This window comes from Acomys russatus, chromosome 23 (genome assembly GCF_903995435.1).
Source record: "Acomys russatus chromosome 23, mAcoRus1.1, whole genome shotgun sequence".
NCBI lineage: Eukaryota > Metazoa > Chordata > Mammalia > Rodentia > Muridae > Acomys > Acomys russatus.
This window is the reverse complement of record NC_067159.1, coordinates 28,778,409-28,798,786: the sequence shown is the minus strand read 5'-3', so window position 1 is coordinate 28,798,786 and position 20,378 is coordinate 28,778,409. Positions and strand designations below refer to the sequence as shown.

General features: G+C 38.5%; 1 protein-coding gene across 2 annotated transcripts in view; it reads left to right on the top strand.

Moving 5' to 3' along the window:
* Window positions 1-20,378, top strand: part of Ank2 (ankyrin 2) — a 213,162-nt gene that overhangs the window by 20,883 nt on the left and 171,901 nt on the right. For both annotated transcript variants that reach the window (XM_051165831.1, XM_051165830.1), the window contains exon 2: window positions 2,205-2,306. In XM_051165831.1, coding sequence (XP_051021788.1) covers window positions 2,205-2,306 — 102 coding nt within the window. The remainder of the gene's footprint in view (window positions 1-2,204; window positions 2,307-20,378) is intronic.

Below are 20,378 nucleotides of genomic sequence, written 5' to 3'. Positions count from 1 at the left end.
AATACAGTTTATTTTGAAAAAAAACTGTTTACATAATAATATTTTTATATTTCATACACGGGACTTTATAATATTTTGTTTGTGTTGATTTATAGTAAAAAAGAAAATAAGATTTTTTTTTTGTGAACTCTTCATAGTGCCATGTTTAACATCGAGATATACGTAAGTGATGTAGCAAGAAACCTGGAGGGGAAAAAAATCCTACTGTAGTTTAGCATTAACTGAAAACAGCAAAGATAATTACATAGAAGAAGCATTTTAAAGTGAATCATGGTTCTGTCCCTGCCACATTGCAGATGGATTCAGGGCATGCTGCCATGGGCACGGCTTTCAGGAAGGATGTAGCAGGAGGCATCCAGGGAAGGAGAACATTTCCACACCAGTCACACCATGAGGCGTTCCCGAAGAATCAGAGCACATATTTTGGATGTCTAGATTTCAGCCATGCCTTTCAACTCTTGAGCCTCCATGTGACTTGGAAGCCTATAACCCATGTGGTACTTGGACCAATGTGAGATGATTCAGTTCTTGGGTTTCCAGGTTCCTGAGTGTAAATCGCTTAATGACCTGCAAGCTATCATATATTTGAAAATCCCCGAGAAAATATTCTCAATTCCAACACCTGCCCGTCATCACGGATCTTAAAAAACAGCTTTGACGCAATGTGCCAAGAATCCCTGCCAAGTGTAGTCTTCTTTGTGGGAAGGGGGCTGTGCAGTCCACTAAGGACGACGTCATCAAACTCGAAAGCAAACAGAGCTCGTCAAACTCAGCTCTTACATCCAAATATGGGACTCACGTCCCACTTCGGGCCTCCTTTCTCCTTGGTCAGATAATATACCACAAGAAAATTTACAATAGTTACATACTTGTCTTGAACCCTAACAAAAGCTTATTGTCATTATTATGTTAAGGTTGGAGACTCAGAGTATTTATCCAAGCCTGGGGCAATCGTTAATTCTGCCTTTGGAACAGCCTCCTGACTTTCCTTCCATGATGCAAATACAGTTGATTTTCCCAGGACCAGATTTGTGGAAACTGTGGGAAGATGAAAACCTGAAAACAAAGTCTCCATCCAGAGGGCTCTCATCTTTACCAAGACATCTCAGTCTAGTGTTATGTCAGCTGGTTTTCATTTAACAGTGTTTTCCCCAGACCACTAGGAGTACGAAATTTGCATCAGCCTAGTGCACACCTGCCAGCTAATGCTTTCCTTGTCTCCAAAGCATCTTTTTCCTCTCAACATGAGGTTGGACGACTGCAGTGACCCCAACTCAGTGTTCTTCCGCTGAGTCATCTGAAAACTAACAGTAAAGAAACACAAAGAGGAACCCAAGCAGCTAGTTTTAAATTCATTTCTTTCTTTCTTTCTTTCTTTCTTTCTTTCTTTCTTTCTTTCTTTTCTTTCTTTCTTTCTTTCTTTCTTCCTTTCTCTCTCTCTCTCTCTCTCTCTCTCTCTCTCTCTCTCTCTCTCTTGCCATTGGGCTCAGTATCAGTTCACCGAAAACCCAATGCGAAAGCAAATGGATAGGGCCTGTGGAGATGGCCCAAATGCACAAACCACTTGCTACACAAGATGAGAGCTAGCACCCCCAGAACATAGCAGGCATGATGGGCCCTGTAATCCCAGTACTGGGGAGGGAGAGACAGAAGAGCCCAAGGGCAAGCCAACTCACAAAATTACCCACTGGACATTTCCTACCCCCATAAATAAAACAGAAAGTAGAGTGGTGATGGATCAAGACACTTTTCATCAACCCCACGCCTCCATGATCACACAGGCTCCTGCACCCTCACCCCCCTGCTCACATGTCCACCCATACACATGTGAACAGCCTTGCAGACAACACTGAAACCCAGGGGAAAATCTAAAGTGGATAACAGTAGAATTTTGCATAGTGTAAATTCGTCTTTGAATTGGCTGAAGAATTTGGAGTAAAGCAGTAACGATCATTTTTATTTTAATGGCTCCTTTGTATTCTTGTATGTATAAAGTGGGTTTCTCATAAATGTCAACATCCTTAAGCTATCATGTGGTTGTCATCTTATGCTATGAATGAGATACCTCAGTGTTTTAAAGCCAGTACTGAACATTTCCCAGCCAAAGCTTGTCTGATGTGCAGGGTTTACACTGTTGTCTTCCTGTATCTGGTGCATTGGTGGTTTTCTGCAAATTCACCAAAGGGCTTTTCTTTCTCTTACAGTCTGACAGCAATGCCAGCTTCCTCCGCGCTGCCAGAGCAGGCAACCTGGACAAAGTCGTGGAGTATCTGAAGGGGGGCATTGACATCAACACCTGCAACCAGGTAAGAGGGAGTGGCGAGATTTGGGCCATACATTGAGCAGCACCCATCATCCAAGCAGAGTCTCAGATCACAATGCTATTTTCTCTTCATACAGATTTAGTGAGGTGTCACAAAGTTAATCATTTTTAACACATTACTGACTTTTGAAATGTCAATGTTTGATTTTAGAAGTACTAAAGCTTGTGAAGTACAGAAAAAAATAAATGTCAGTATTTTCCTCTGAAATGATGTGAACCACATAATCTTGAGTGGTTAAGAATAATGTAATACTTAGTTCAAGGTCATCCTCAGCTGCTTAGCGAGGTCAAGGCGAGCTTGGGCTAAAAACAATGCTTTCTGCCAACTGGTTTAGAAATATAGTTAATTCTGAGAGTATATAAAAGTGCGTCATTAATTTAAATGAAGTATTTAGATGTTTGCTATAGAAAACTATTCATTTTTTATTTTACTTGTCCCCAAGAGTATTGATATTTTCTAATCATTTGGGCAAAGATTTTTGTAAATAAATTGAAATGTCTAGAAAAGCCCAGTAATCACTATAGTTTAAAAATGTTGTTGTTGTTGGTTTAATCATGTGTGTGTGTGTGTGTGTGTGTGTGTGTGTGTGTGAATAATAAAGAATAAGAGGTCATGTCAAGAATAAGCGACAGTTAGTATAACGAAAGACAAATAATTATGGCTAATGTCATGTTCACAGGAGGTAAATTTCACTATTTGATTCCAAATTATCTCAGAGTTGTTGGATGCTTCTTTGCATCTGCCTCTGCATTCGGTCCACTTATACTAGATCTCTAGAGCCAAGTTTCCTAAGCTGCGGCTTGTGCCTCTTATGGGGCTAAAGAACTGAATGTAGGTGCCACAAGACACTGTTAAGAAGAAAATGCCTTCGAATGTGCAATTACCAAAATTGATCTGGAATCAAACTGTAATGAACCCAAGGTGTTTCTCTCAGTGCTTTCCCTGTTATAACGTACAGTTCTCAGCCTTGGTTCTAGATACACATCATGAGCACTTTAGCCTAAGGAAATTCCATAGAATTCAGCATCATTGGACACATGCAAAGTTTTCTTTTCATAAGAAAATGTAATAGTTTAATTATAAAAAAACAAAGACTTTTAATATTTCCTGACCCTCATCTCTCAGCATGCAAATATCAAATTAGTATGTCTTTGGATTATATTACATTAGAATATTTGATTTTTAAAAATTGTTGTATGAATTCCTGACTTAAGAATCATTAAAAAAAAAAAAAAAAAAAAGAAAGCATTAAATGAAGTTTGGCTTGGTGTTGGGGACAGAATTGCCAGTGATTTCAGAGAAGACACTCAGTAGATTTCTGCTATTTTCTAATATGTACTCATGTGAAATGGCATTGTTAGAATGGGTGGATATAAAATCAGAGTACCAACCTGGTAGTGGCACACACATTTATGGTCAGAGAAACTCTGTTAAAAAAACAACAAACAAACAAATATATATACCCATCAACTCTAAGACCTCTGTCATCAAATATTCATCCAAGATTCAATTTTCATGCAAAAATAAGCAAACATTCCCATTTCAGTAGTACATACAGTCACTTTCATCTCTAGTAAATTATAAAGTACAAAATTGCTTTAAAGCAAGTTTCCTTATGTTGTATTATTAGGCAATGCTTGATTTATGTGCATATTTTATATTGCTATATATACTCACCCAGAGTTCCATAAAATTACTTGAGTGGAAAGAGGTCATAAGTGGAAAAAGCCTTGCTTTTAAAAAGCCAGCAAAATTGGTAAATCTCTTGAATAACAAAATGCAATTTGCTTATTTATCACACCCAAATGATTATCTCCCTAAATTCCTATCTATTCATTTTGTCTCCATTTGTGTTTACTAAACATTTTGGAAAGTCTTATGGGAGTTGCTACATGTTGGGTCTTCATCTTGTCAGTAAAAGAACTTAAGACCAAACTCAGACAATAGCCCCAGGACGATTTTATTACAGTTTAAAAGCAAACCTCAGGGAGGTAAGCTGTAAACTTTGACAGCTGCCAGGAGGCAGCTGTTCAGAGGTAAGCTGGCATGGAGCTCAGCCACATGGTGGGCAGGCAGCCCATGGCAAGGAGGGAGATTTGGAAAAAGAGAGAAGCCCAAAACATCCTTAGGAATATGACAAAGAAAAAGAGGCGGGGGTGGGGTGGGGGTGGGAGGCAGGGATGGGAAGGATTACACACATTTTGAGGAACTTAGAAAAAATGGGCAGACTCCTGTGCTTAGGAGACTGTCACACCCAACTTGATTAACTCTTGAACAAGATAATCCCATATCTCCATACAGAGGGGGACTCTATTCTGTATTATGCCACTGTGTCAATCCTAAACCAGCTGTCCACATCAGTTATCCCTGGCGTACCCAGTGTGCATCTCTAGAATGTACCACTGTGGACCTTCTACATCTAGGCTCGCATTCACTTCTGAGTCTTCACGGTCACATAGCATAGTGACCACAAACCTCCATACTTTCAGTTGTTTCTTGTCTATTCTGGTCACTTTATGCTATTTTATGTTGCCATTCTAAAATAAAAACCTATTCATGGTACTTCTAGCATACATAAGTCTCCTGTGGTTGTGAACATCCGTAAGAGCAGGGCCATCGTGTTACAGAAAGTCTCTATTTCCTTTTGAGAATCACTGGTGGGAAAGACATTGTCACTGAGGACAGGGTTTCTCATCTTTTAGTGGAGTGTGTCTCTTGTCACACAGACATACAGAGACTTGTTGGCTTTTGCTGATAACACGAGGGATAATAAGAGTAGAGAGGCCTTGGATTGTACAGTCCTGGGCCATCTGCTGGGGTGGTGCTTGCAGTGAGAAGCTCTGAAGCACTAGGACTATTTAATACCAACCTGAGGGCAAAAGCAGGCTCACATGAATGCCCCACAGTCTGCATGCTTGAACTCAACCTACACAGACAGCTTCCACCACTGCCCTTTGTGCCCACTGTGACGCATTTGGTGAGAGGATCTGGCACAGTGGCGTGTGAAACTCAGCTGCTTTTGCTGTAGAGTACTGTCAGGATATAGTAACACATAACTCCATGACGTACAGGTGAGCAATGTTGATACTGGACAATACTTTGGGACCAAATAGCTTCCTCCCTATGTATAGATGGGATAAGACCCCATCAGATGCTATATCTTCCCTCTTTATCTTATTTTCCATTAGGAATAATTTTATCTGATATGCTTCTGTTACTCTTTTGAACAAATAATTTGAACTTTATTTATTTATTATATTAAGAAAGAAAACCAAGCTCCTGCATGTATATATGTATTTATACACATATTTACTCGATAAAAATGTCTGCGTTTGAATTTGAAATGTGCTCTATTTTTAACATGTTACTTAGATTCGTTAAATAAATTAAATATATTCCCAAATTTCAATATCAATTAACTCACTTTCTAAGTTGTCAATATATTAATAAATAGGAAATATAGTTATTACTCCATTTAGGTAAATATTAAACAAATATTTCATAATTAATACCCAAAATAGCATTAAGTAAAATGAAAATAACTTATTTCAGACCAAGTTCTTATCATGTTAAAGTAATTATATGACAGGTCAACGGTTATCAATCTTATCTTTTAGGCACCATTTTAGGAGGGAGTTCTCTCTTAATAGTAAATTCTGTATTTGTGCGTGATCAATATTAAGCCTAACTTCTTGAGTTTTTCTGAAAAGTTTTAACCAGTCCAGCACCTTTCTTCTAGTAGCCACCTATTCCCTAACGTTTCATCTTAAAAGAGCATTTCTCTGAGACATGACATCATAAACCAGAGGCTCATAGTCAAGTTCTGTAACTTTTGGAAGTTATTTCAGTTCAGCAAGTGGAATTTCTCCAGTCTGTAAACAGGTTGTAGACACACTCAATGCTTTCTTCCCAAGGATGCAATGACAGTTAAACTAAAAAATAGGAAACTTAAACATAATCTTCTAAGGTTCCTACAGTCTAATTACAACTACTGTACATAATCAATGAAGAAATTATAATTGACTCCCACAAAACTATAAAGTTGATTGTCTGAAATCACTTAGATTTAACTGGTTGTAAATATTGTTGTCTGTATTTTATGTGTTATTATTATTATTCAGAAATTTAACTAAAAGTTATAAAGTTAAAGTAATAACAGTTAATGGGTTATTGTGCATCAAGTTTTGGACCCTGAGTTTTTCAATTATCTGAGACAAAACCTCTTGAGATGCGGGGTAAGCCTGGGTTTACTGACCCAGAAAATGAATCTATGATGCTTAAGTAATATTCTTGGGAGCACACAAGTCTATGTGTCATATCCAAATTGTATCTGCTGCAGGACATCTTTTTTTTTTTTTTTTTCACTTTACATCCCAATTATAGCCCCATGCCTTGTCACCTCCTGGTCCCATCCTCCCTCACTCATATTCACTCCTTCCTTCCCTGTCCTCAGAAAGTAGAGCCCTCTTCCTCTAATATCTGACCTCAGCCTATCAAGTCTCATCTGCACTGCCTGTATCCTCTTCCTCTGTGGCTTGGTAAGGCCGCCCCACTAGGGGGAAATGATCAACATGTGAGGGCCAGAATCTATGTCAGAAGTAGTTGCTACTCCCCATATCATGGGACCCATAAAGAGACTGTGCTACCTACCTACTACATCTGCACAGAGGGTGTAGGTCCTCACCATGCCTGGTCCTTGGTTGGCACATCAGTCTCTGCAGCACCCCCTCCTCTGCCCAGATTTGTTGGCTCCACTAGTTTCCTAGTAGAGCTCCACAGGACCTCTTGAGCAGATATTTGAGCTGCCTTTCACGATATACAGCGATATAGTCCTTTATCCTGAGGCTTGGATCATGTAAATAATGTACCATTGTTAATAGAAAAGAGTATTTCTTTATCCTCAGATTAATGCAGTAGGTAAAGGAATCCTTAAAAGAAAACCAACACCAGAAATTCCACTGTAGTTACCATGAGTTCTACTAAAATTCTAATAAAATGTAGAAATGAAAATAATTTCCAAATACATATGAGAATGAAATCAGCATCCATTGAAGCCAAAATATTCCTATTTCTAATTATGTGACACTCACATACTATGGCGTAGAGACAAAGAGGGGACAGAGTATTCTCTGCTTTTCTTCTAAGCCGGGGTTTCCAGGGAGCATTCTGACATGCAATATGGAAACCAGCACTCTCTGTACCCTGTTACATTTCTCAATGTAAGACAATTTGGGCTGTATCAGCTTGCCAAAAATATCACGTGTGTTGGTGTGCTAAGAGAGTCCTTAAACTGGAATTAGGATCAGATTTTTTTTTAAAAAAGTAAAATGAGTCTAATAATTATGATGTGAACTTTGAAATTTAATTAAAAATACACCTTGGCTTATAATAATTTAAAGGAAACAGAGGCCTGGGGAGCTCTGAGCTTTGTGATGATGTATATCTTAAGGACATGGAGGTGTGGCCTAAGAAAACACCCTAAAAACAAAGGACATGGAGGTGTGGCCTAAGAAAACACCCTAAAAACAAAGGACATGGAGGTGTGGCCTAAGAAAACACCCTAAAAACAAAGGACATGGAGGTGTGGCCTAAGAAAACACCCTAAAAACTTCAAGCGTTCATCTTCTTTTCCCGACAATTGCAATTTTGATCACTAACTTGTTTTCTTTAAAAGATTAGATTAGACTATACTAGTCTTGTTAGTTTTCCTCTGTGAACAAGACAACCTTGGAGGTCCCTCTCAGTCACAGTCATAAGGGGGTGGAGTAGGAGGAAAGCAGGAGGGAGGGAGGAATGGGAGGATACAAGGGATGAGATAACAATTGAGATGTAATATGAATAAATTAATAAAAAGTATATATTTAAAGCTTTAAAAAGAGGACAACCTTAACATTCACTTCATTACTGAAAGTCATAAATAAAATATTTATTTAATAATTTTGTCAGAACTGATATTACACTGTTATAAACAAGGCTAACACCCAGGTAGTAAAATAAACTATAACATTTCCATAAACATTTATAGCCAGTTTAAGTGTCAATAAAAGTCTCACTAGGTTTACATACTTTTGCCTTGTATCAAATTTATTTGTTTCACTTCACTGACTTCAAAATAAAGGGCTGGTGCTTGGCACCCTTTCAATGTAATCTTACGAATCATACCAAGGATCAACAGTTTTTAAAATGCCCTCATTTGGCACTTGGAATCGCTGCCACCAAATGTTAGCAGTAAAGATCCAAACTTATCAGTTTAACCTCATGTATCCTTTGCCCATAGCTGAGTACAATCTTAAGACAGCATTTTAAGGTAATATTAATGTTCCTGTGATAGCAAGCCTTCAGCAACAAGACGATACAGTCAACAATCACTTTAGCAGATGTTCTCTTAGTGTGACTCAGACCATTTCTGGAAGTCATGTTAAAAATGTGGGTGCCAGAATCTATTTTCTCACTTTTTCAGGCTAAGAGACCCTGGGAAATTTACCTTCTTGTAGCTGAATTTATCCAACCTCAGTGATTATAACAGCCTCAAGTCAGGGTTGTAGACGACTGAGGGAATGCTTGAAAAAGTCCTAGCAGAATCAACATGCCATGAATATGACTGAATGTGACAATCCACATTTAGAATAATGCAGTCATCTCATAGTGATTCTTAACCTACCTGATGGCAGAGTAGTATTTTTCATAGGTCAGGCTGAATCTTAAATAGCATGTCTGTAGCCTGTGCCATCAGAGAAGATTATGCTTAGTTGTAATTTGGTAACAGTTACCATTTATCTGGGTTGTGCTAATCTAAAATGTTTTTCTGCAACTGAAATCTTTCTCACAAATGCCATCCATCTGGTTTAGACCTGTCTTTAAAAATGCTAAGATCAGTAATACCAGTCTGGGACTTGATAAGGGAAAAAAAAACACACACAAAAAACAAAAAACGAAAAACTAAAAATCATTGAATTCATGGGATTATTGAACCATAATCTACAGTTTTATACCTAGTTAAATTAGACACAATTTTATTCATAAAATATAGCTAAATATCAATATGATTGTCATAGTTTGCTTTCTATTACTGTGATTAAAAAACAAAACAAAACAAAACACCATGACCAAAAGTAAATTGAGGAGAAAACAGTTTGTTTGATTTACACATCCGTATCACAGTACATCATATAGGGAAGTCTGAGCAGGAACTCAAGGGAGGAATGACCTGGAGATAGGAAATGAAGCAGAGGTCCTGTAGGAAGATTTCTTACTGGCTTGCCCAACATGGCTTACTCAGTCTGCCTTCTCATATCATCAAAGCTCACCTGTCCAGAGATGGCACTGCCCACAGTCATCTGGGCCATCACACATCAACCAAGAATCAAGGAAATGCCTTATAGGCTTGCCAACAAATCAGTCTGATGGGGCATTTTCTCAGTTGAAATTCCATCTTCTTCAATGACCATAGCTTGTGTCAGATTAACAAAAACTAACCGAGATAGTGTTTATTTCTGATACCTCATTTAATAGAAGCAAAGGCTTCCTGCCATTATATCATATTAATTATATTGTATATAACATTATATTAGATAATGTTAATTTAAGTTTGAAATACATACAGTCTATCTAATCTTTTGAAGTTCAGCATTGATACGTATTCAGTAGTAAGCAATTTTAGCAGACATTCATTCAGTACTCATCCAAAGCGCTATTAACTTTTGACTGTATTCGCACCTACTGGAACTGAGCAAGAGGATGGAAATGTGACGACTCTTTCATTTCAGAAATGTAGGGGTGACCTTATTCAAATTATTTCTGTGGCTGTGCTCTTAAGTACTGTCTGCCTGGTCTAGATTGGAACGGAACACTTTATATTAAAGAATTCTCTTGAGTCTTCTCTCCCTGTGACCAAGGACATGAATTGTATTTTTAATGCTTGGCTTCCCAGAAGCTACCCATCTCCCTACTTCACTTTAGCTATTGTAACCACAGCATGCTTTTCTTCCAATCTTATGTCAGAGAGCACTTGTTCATGTGTTTATTACAACACATTGTCGGTGCTGAGGTTGCAGTAGGTCAGAAAGAAGCAAGACCTCTGCTGTCTTGAAGTTTATGATCTGAACCCTCAAATGAGAGTGATAAGGATAAGAGAATGGCTTCCATAAACTCCAACATTTGAAGACTTGTTGCCCAGTTGGTAGGACTTTTTGGGAAACGTTAAGAGCTGTGGCCTTTTTGGAGAGGGTATCTGACTAGGGACAAGTTTTGAGATATCAAAAGACTTGACAGTTCCCACTGCGCTCTCTCTCTCTCTCTCTCTCTCTCTCTCTCTCTCTCTCTCTCTCTCTCTCTCTCTCTCTCTCTCTCTCTCTCTGCTTCCTCTTTATGGATAATGAAGTGAGCTCTTAGCTGAGATGTGCCTTCACTCTGCCATCAGTGCCTCTAGCCCTCTGAAATCATATGTCCAATGAAAGACTTTTCTTTAGAAGTTGTCTTGGTCATATGTTTTGCTTTGTTTTACAGCAATAGAAAAGTAACTAATGCATATGGAAACATGAAATCAATAAATCAAGCTGAGCGTGCTAGTGCATGCCTTTAATCTCAGCACTTGGGAGATAGAGACAAGTGGGATATCTGTGAATTCAGAGCCAACTAGAAATACATAATAAGGCCCATATCAAAGAAGGGAAAGAAGGGGGGAAAAACAACAAAAGCAGTATAAGACATGGAGAAGAAACAGACAGTAAGAGAGGAGAGAATGGAAAGGGAGCAGTGTGTCATGACTGTCAAGAAGGCCCAGTGAATACCCAACAGAAAGGAGCATGAAGCCGTGCACTATTCTCAAAAGAGTACATTTCACAAGTCTTACTGTGAGAGCTCCACAGAGCATGGTGATGTGTCCAAGGACCAGCAGGGAGGTCAGCATGCCTGAAATAAAATGATGAGAAGAACAGGAGGAGCTAGGGAGAGAGCAGAAGGCTACCCAAAACAATGTTAGCATCTGTAGGTTAGTTCTTGTAGGTAATTTTAAGAAATAACCTTTGCTTTGATTCTAAATGAGAAGAAAAGTGATGAGAGATATTTTAAGAGAAATGACAAGAACTGGCTTAACTAAGGTTCAGTAGTAGCACCCAGACAGAAGGGAGCAAGGACAGTCTAGGAATAGATGTTACTTTACTTTAGGCAGAAATGGTTGTTCCTATTTGGCTTCAAGGTAGAATTTACAGGTAGAGTTGTTTGTTGATGGATGTAGCAATTTCTGCAAACAGCATGGTAGGCAGAGTGTTGACCCATGTGAGGCAAGATTGAAGGCTGGTTCAGCTGCTCAGTAGCCTGTGTTGGTTCAAACTTCAAAGTCTGACACAGGAAGGTCATTTTAAGCACATGTAAACACAGCATAATTTTGGGAAGAAGTTTCCCGGTGATAATTAGCTCAATCCTATGTATTCAATAAAACTTAAGACGCGATTATATTCCAACTTTTCAAAATACTTGTGACCTTTTCCATATGGATGGGTTTTATTAACTGAGAAACTGCTCGAGATAAGGGTATGTGGAGGATGAATACAATAAATCCAAGAGTCTGGGGAAGCCTGGTGTGGCCTGGCCTTACAGATAGCATAGAGGTCACTAGGCTGCTAACCACATCCATTCCCAACTGTCTGGGCAGAAAACAGGTTATGCATCTCTCCTGTTGAAGACAACCCTGCATGGTTAACATTTCTGGTTCCCTTAGTGCTTAGCTGTGAGCACAGTGGCCTTGTGCTTATAGATGGATTGGAGGCAGGATGATGGCAGAAGCAAGGGTGGAGAATTTTAGGGTTTATGGTTGTCATGCGAAAAGTGAGGGATACTTTTTTTTTTTTTTTCATGAATTATGATGGAGTGGTCTGTGTGATGAGCAGGCTTGAAGAAATAATTCCGCCAGCTTTGAATATTTTAAGTTTGTGCTATCAAAGATTAGGCATTTGGACACATGAGCATGAGGTTCAGAAAAGAAGCTTTGGCCAGAGATAGAAAGTTGAGTTCAGTCAGCATGTAGACAAACCATGAAACTGGGTAAGATTGTCTGGAAGTATTTTTGAGTATCTATGAACAGTAGGTGTTTGAGAGAACACCCAGAGAAGTGAGAATGGGCAAGAATGAGCAAAAATGTAGGAGAAAAACCTGGAGAGATGTATATGTTGAAAACCAAATAAAAAAGTTATTTTCAAGGTCTATGAAATGGTCCTCTTTGTAAAACATTGACAAAATAAGCCAAGAAACTAAATAATATTTGGGGCATTGTGGTTGTAAGAGATGATGTCATAAGTGTAATTTCAGTGGAGGGTGGAGTAAAGTCAGATGGAGTTCACTCACTGGACAATGGACAGACCAAGGACCCTTTCTATAAAGCACAAAAGAGAATAGGGAGTAGCTGGAAGGGGAAATGGGATCAAGAATGGCATTTCTGTTTATGTAAAAGAAATAATAGCATTTTTGTTTAACAATGGGAAAAGGTCAGCTAGGAAAGAAATCAATGATTTAAGGAAGAGACAGGGGGAAATTAAAGAGACTGGAGAATGGTGATGGGTTCCTTGATTAGCTGGTAAAGAGAACAGGGCTGGTGCACAGTGGAGAGTTGTCCTTTCCTAGGGATGTAGCTAGTTAAGAAGGGAAATGGCATGTGGGTAAAAGTATCTGGAAGTAGAATGGGTATGAGGATGAAAGCTGGGTATCAAGTAGGAGATTTTCGCTCCCTCCTCCTCCTCTTCATCCTCCTCCTCCCCCCCCCCTCCTCCTTCTTTTCAGAGTCAAAGTTACTAGTGGAGTTATGGGAGAGAGGTGATAGAGGTTGTGGAGAGAGATGTGAAACGATTGACTCAGGAGCATAGGAAAGAATGCACAAGGGTAACTGTGATGGTTGTGATTGCCATGCAATGTTAAGGACCTTCTTGAGGCTCATGAGCATGGACTTTTAATGTGTCTAGGTAGCATGTGTGTGTTCTTCTAAAGTCAGGTTCAGGAATAAGGTAACATTTTTTTTTTTTTTTTTTTTTTTTTTTTGTGATTGGGAATGTGGTTTAAGCAGCCATTCATGGCTAAGCTGGAGAAATGCAAGTGAAGATGACATCATTTCAAAGAGTATGCAGGAAATTTATGCTGAGTAGAGACTAGATGACAGTGAGATAAACAAATGAATAGATTCTAGATACCAGAGGTGGGAGTATTGCTGACATTGGGTGGGTGGTGGTCAAGGGATGAATGGTAAACGGATCTTAGAGGAAAGTTCTCATCTTTGAAACAGCAAGGAGTAGGCTGTGATCTTCGAGTAAGTACACAAGGGAAAGGAAAAGATACATCATTGGCAGAGAAGAATTCTGGAACCTTAAATATTTTGGTAAGCTCATGAGTGAGTAGGTGGGAGATCATGACTAAAGCGAAGCTATAGTCCTCAGTGGAGGAGGCATGGGAGCTAGGGGCACACAAGGTGAAGAGTTTGGAAGATGGACAGAATAGTGAGCAAGCACAGTGAGTAGGGATGGCGGTGAGTAAGCATCCCTAGCTCCGGTAGCAACGAGAACAAGGTTTAGAGTTTTATTCAGGGAAGACACGTAGCACAGAGAGACGCCACTGGTCAGGCCACTCATGGATTAAAGGGCTTGGTGTAAAATTTCAGGAGTGGGAAATCAGGAGAAAGTCAGAATCAGAAGAAGATGACACAGAGGCAGAAAGGAGTTATGTTTGGTGAGATTAAGGTTGGCGTAGTGACTGGGTTCAGTAGAGGGAAATGGCATGATGCATTTTCTCTAGGTAGGTCCTGAGTAAAAAGTGGCCAAGAGCTGGAGGATGAGTAGGGGTTTGCTGTAGATCTCTATAGAGTTACACCCTCATCTCTGCTCTTGGAAATCTTGGTCAAAACATGTTCTCAACATCATTCTTGTGGGAACTATGAGTAGATGCAGGTGAGCTATGAGGAGAGGTTGTGCTGCCACTCCTGTTTGTCATCTTCTCTCCTTGGTTAGTTTCCTTGTGCCATTAGAAGCCGCCTGGCTCTTTAGTAGTACCTGAAATTTTGCTCACTTGGATTCTCCATTCTTGTTCTTTTTTTCTGGCCATATTAAAGAATCTTTTCTCCCTTCTGAAGAATTTCTCTCTCTCTTCCCTCTCTCTAATTCTTTCCTCTCCAGAGGTGGAATAGAGCACCCCAAAGGTGGAATAGAGCACCCCAATTCCAGCCTTTTGTCTCCTGGAATGAGAAACATAACGGAAAAAGGATAATCTTGTTTTAAACGTTAACTACTTCAAATTGTGGCAAGCCAGTTCCTAGAAATGAAAGAAATGCATACATTAAAGATAATTTGGAAGTTTCATATTAAGAAATAGCCATCACACTGATAATTAGCGTGAATCAGAGCATAATCTCTCTCTCTCTCTCTCTCTCTCTCTCTCTCTCTCTCTCTCTCTCTCTCTGTGTGTGTGTGTGTGTGTGTGTGGGGGGGGGGTGTTTGAACTCTATCTAATCTCTCAACAGTCAAGGTTATATTTTGGTTTCCTAGGCATGTATGTGGCATGATGGGTTGTTGTAGGTAACACATGTTGTGTGGGGTGTAGTAATAAAAATGGCATAAACAATTGTTTCCCCCCCCTTATTCTCTGTACCTGTTCAGCCTTCTTCATCAGAAATGAAGGTCTTCAAGGACAGGATGAGAGTCAAAAACTGAGAGAAACAGGAGGTCACAGGGTGCACCTTGGAGTAGAAGGGTGCACACATATCTGTGTGTGTGTGTGTGTGTGCATGCATGCACACCCTGAGGAAGTTCTTTGTTCAGGGTACTGGGTGGTGGCTGGTCTGAAATGAATCCTTGCAGCTTAGTGGATGTGAAGTCATTGGTGGGCTGAGTGAAGCATGTCTCTGCCCTGGAGAAAAGGCTTGTTAGAAAATTTATGGCATAATATTTCCTTAGAGAAATAAGGGAAAGTGTATAATTGTGCCCATGGAGGCCAAGGAGGGAAGGAAAGAGGGAAAGAAGTGTGTTAGGGAGTTAGGAATGAAGTCTCTCATCCAAGAAAGCAAGGAGTTTCTCCAAAGTTGTTATTCAAGTTCTTTAGAGTTAGCCATTTGGATGCTAAGCACACAGCTCTTTTTCCTTTCCAAATAGTTGTACTTTTAGTGAGATTTTCATGTCTATATAAAAAAAAAGGCACTAGAGTCTTATTAACAAATTTCATCCACTGCTAAAATTTTACATTTTATTACTCCTATTATTTTTTTATGTGCATGAGTGTTTGCTAGCATGTATGTTTACATACCACAAACATGCCTGGCTTGTCAAGTCCAGAAGAGGGTGTTGGATCCCCTGGAACTGGAGCTGCAAAAGGTTGTGAGCCACCTTATGGGTGCTAGGAATCAAACTGTGGTGCTCTAGAAACAGCCAGTGTCCTTAACCAATGAGCTATCTCTTCAGTGCCCACTGCTAAAATTTTAGCCATATGCAGAAAAGTATTCAGGTGCCTCACATTGGGACCAGGAAACATTAGCAACACTGGAAGATTAAAGGATTGGTGATTCAAAGTTCTGAAACGTACCAATGTAAACGTAGGTCAAGTTATCTTGTGGAGAAGGGTTAAGCACTGATTTACATGAATCAACTCCCAATGACTTACAAACTAAAGCCTATGCACTAGAAGTTACTGTTAGTAAAAAGAATACACTGCTAAATGAGTTAACGAATATTGTGTATCCAATTAATATTCAGTAAGTACATGACCGAACACTGGAGGTTGACCAATTGCTTAACTCATTCTGAATAGTAAATTAGATATCCATGAAGTGGGAGTCAATAATATCTATTGCATCAAATGCTATTGATTTTTACTGCATGCCCAGGAAATACTTATTACTGTACTATACATGACATACAGTGGTCACAACCCAGTGCTCTACTTTAAAGAAAAATGTCAGGCCTCTAATGCATTGCACAACAACCCATTACACTGTAGTCACTTTCACTCAGGAGAACAAATCATGACTCTATAACGGCTGAGGTTAGAATCTTATTAACCAAAGAGGGGTTAGCTGCATACGGTGGTTGCATTTATTCTAGAATTACTGATGTACAGATTCCAGACAAATGCTAATACATTTATCCCTGAATTTTGCTAAAAATTTTTTTAAATAAATATACTAATTTCCAGACATCTTTTTTTTTCTGCTGATCATGATAAAAAAAATTCTCATCCATAAGAGGGCTGTAGGCAGATATACACATGCTCTCTTATTGTCAACCTTGATAAATTCTGTGAAAGGGAGAAAACTCAGATTTTTCAGCTCCCTTCTTTTAAACACTTTGCATGACACACATATAAGACCTTATCTAACGAATTATGTCTATAAAAAGGGACAGTGTAACATGTAGAAAAAAGAATGAGAAAAGGCTAAATGTTAGGGGATGAGGAAGGACCAAATTCAGGAAATGGGCATGAGTTATAAAGGATGACAAAATATAGCTGCTTTCTAGTATCAGTTCTGTCATAGATTTTTCATTTTTGGTGGAGAACAAGTGAATAAAATATATTCAGCAGTGGAAGCAAAGAATTAGAGCGAATCCCACAGCTTTCATTCTGAACGCTGATTCTACATGTGTAGAATAGGTTAGGTGTGTGATGTTTTTACTTACTTGCATGTTTTAAAATAATGAAGTTTATAAAATTGAAATCATTGGGGAAGTGTTGTGTCATTAATTACCTTCAGACCTTTGAATTGCAGTACTTTATTACTGTAAAAAACTAAGAGAACAGCCACCACAATACCTTTTTTTTTTTTTTTTCATTTTGGAAGCTGCTAAGCTGCACTTCTGGTTCACTCGGGTAATTAAGTTTTATTCCTTCTCAAGTCTCTGATGTCATTGAAGACCAGATAGTTTAGTCTTAGTTGTTTAGGGGTTAAAATATTTTTAGGTCTAGATAGATGTTTTAAGTTAATAGAGATGAGATTATGATAGATACTGATTTTCATTAAGAATATTAGATGCACCAAGATAGGAAAGATGTTTACTTCAAGTTTGCCAAATATGAATAGCCAAATCACTATGAATTTAACATTTATATACTTCCTGATTGTTTCATGGTTCTTCCTGCTGTATATAGTTTATTTTATTTATGTTTAATAATATAAATGTATACATAAAAAAGAAATATAATAAAAAATAAAGAAATTGGTAAGTTTTTTTATTTGAATTAAGTTAAAACTAGCTAAGTGTAGAATTCATTTGATACTGCAGAATTCTGTAATTCGCTTTAATATTCTTTTTATCACTTTGGCACATTTGAGCCTTGTAATTCTAAAAGCTTAAGAGATAAATTTCAGAGTCTGAGCTGGTTCTCACTAATTAGAATTGTAAATAGGGACCACAAGAAGCTGAGCTCTAAAGAGTAAAATAGGATTATAGCAGGGAGGGGCAAGCCGGAGTTTGGTTTCTCATCCCAAGTCACTGGCTAGTTCATGTTTTGTAGGTTTAATTTCAAGATTAGATGAATTAATACAATTGTGTACTTAACATATGGCTTGGATAATAAGAAAAAAAAAGATAGCAAGCTTTAGCTATTGTTTAAATAGTGTGTTTCCTTTAAGTTGAACATTTAAGTTTCATTAAAACATGACAATTACAAGTAGATAAAGTCATTTTTCTTTGAGATTTATATGAACATTTTACTTTAATGCATATTGGGTTAGTCACTAAAAAGAAATCCGTAAGAAATAATTTAAGCACAGGAGTCAGACTTGTGAAAATGGCGTGCAAATGAATAGAGAATTGTTGAGTAGGTGGTTACTGAAGGAACCAGTCTCCTTTCATGCACTTGCTCCCAGAGTGCCACTGAGATTAAAAAATAGCTTAAAAAATAGATCACTTTGTATACAAAATACTTTTATTAGTAAACATTTTTGAGCAAACACTGCTCAACTCAACTCATCATAATGGAACCTGTCACTGTAGCTCCAGGAGAGCCTGCACAGCACAGGCAGGGCACCTTGCCCGTGGCTGGTGCCATCAGGGTCACGGTTCAAACTTATATTGTTCTTTAACATGACCATTTCCTCTGAACTTTCCCCTGAACTCATTGTATTTTGACTGCTTCTCCTTAAACACTTATGTCTTACCACCGTTAGAGAGCATAGTTAGTTGTGCTTTTCTGATATACAAAAGCCAGAGTAGAGGGCCTGTGGGATTTACAAAGCAGATTATCCAGAGATATGAAAGTGAAACCTTTGACAAGCCTATGTAGTAGACAGTTGATTTTTATTACTTAATAAGCACATTTATGAGCTACCTATGGCTAGAAACCATGCTATACTGCCTTCCTGCTTAGTACTGTTAAACTGTAGGCAGCAGTTTGCTTGCCATTGGGTTTTCACTGTTCCCTGTTCATTATTTCTCTTCCTGACTTCATGGGCTATTTGCCCATTGACTGCTTTTCTATACTTACATGTGACTTCAAGAAGAATTGAATCTTCCTCTGTGACCTGGAGAGGCAGCCCCACCAGGAAGAACTGATCAAAAAGCACAAAATAGAGTCCATCTCAGAGACAGCCCTTGATCCCCTCTCTAGGGGACCCACCTGAAGACCAAGCTGCCCACTTGGTACATATGTGAGGAGGGCCTAGGTCCAGTCGATGCATGGTCCTTGGTTGTTGCATAAGTCTCTGAAAGCCCCGCTGGTCCCAGATTATTTGGGTCTGTTGGTCTTCTTGTGGAGCTCTTGTCCCTTCTGGGTCCTTCTATCTTTACCCCAAGTCTTCCACAAGACTCACTGTGCTCTGTCCAATGTTTAGCTGTGAGTCTCAGCATCTGTTTTGAATTGCTGCTATTCCTAGATTTCTTTTTTTTGAGAAAGTGTCACATTGATTATCAAAATGGTTGTACAAGTTTGTACTCCTACCAGCAATTGAGGAGTGTTTCCCTTTCTCTACATCCTTGCCAGCATCTGCTGTTACTTGAGTTTTTGGTCTTAGCCAGTCTGACAGGTATAATATGGACTCAGAGTTGTTTTGATTTGCATTTCCCTGATGACTAAAGACATGAATAAGGACTCAGAACATTTCTTTAAGTGCTTCTCAGCCATTTGAAATTCCTCTGTTGAGACTTCTCTGTTTAGCTCTATACTCTACTTTTAAATTGGACTATTTGGTTTGTTGGTGTTTAATTTCTTGAGTTCTTTATACACTTTAGATATTCGATATTTGACAGATGTCAGGTTGGTGAAAGTCTTTTTTTCTTTGTACATTTAGAATATCAATCATTCTTAGATAAATAATTCTTGTATAATAAAGTATATAGGAGCTGAAAAGATGGCTCAATGGCTAAGAACAGTTCCCAGTATTTATGTCAGACATCTCACCATTGCTTTTAACTTTAACTCCAGAGAATCTGATTCCCTCTTCTCGTCTCTGGAGCTACACACATATACATAGTACACACAGTTAGACACACAAACATACACATAAAATGAAAAAAAATCATTAAGGTAAAATATATAAAATAAGCACTTCTTGAAGATAAATGTTGATAGAGTATACATCATTTTTCATAATTCATTTCCAAAACTAATTATTGCAACTTTCAGATTATTAAGGAAATAACATTTTGTAGAGTGCTTGGTTTACATAATTTGTATGAATGAAAATATTTCAGTTTTGTGGGGGAAATTTAATTGACACTTAATAAAGGTGTCAACTGCCTCAGTGGACTCATTGATGATAACACCAGAAGCCACAAAATGTTTTGATGTCACATTAAGGAATGAAAACAAAGGCTCCTCCAGCTTGCTTCTTGTATTTGTTTGCTTGGCACAGCTTTTTCCAGCCTTTCACCCTGAGGTAATGTCTATCTTTGTGGCTGAGATGTGCTTCTTGAACGCAGCAGACTGTTGGGTCTTGTTGATGCATCCATTCTGTTTGTCTGTGTCTTTTTATTGAAGAGTTGAGACGATTGATGTTGAGAGAGATTAATGATCAGTGACTGTTAGGTCCTTTTATTTTGATGTTGGTTGTGGTAGTATGTTTGTTTGTCTGGGTTTTTTGTTTGTTTGTTT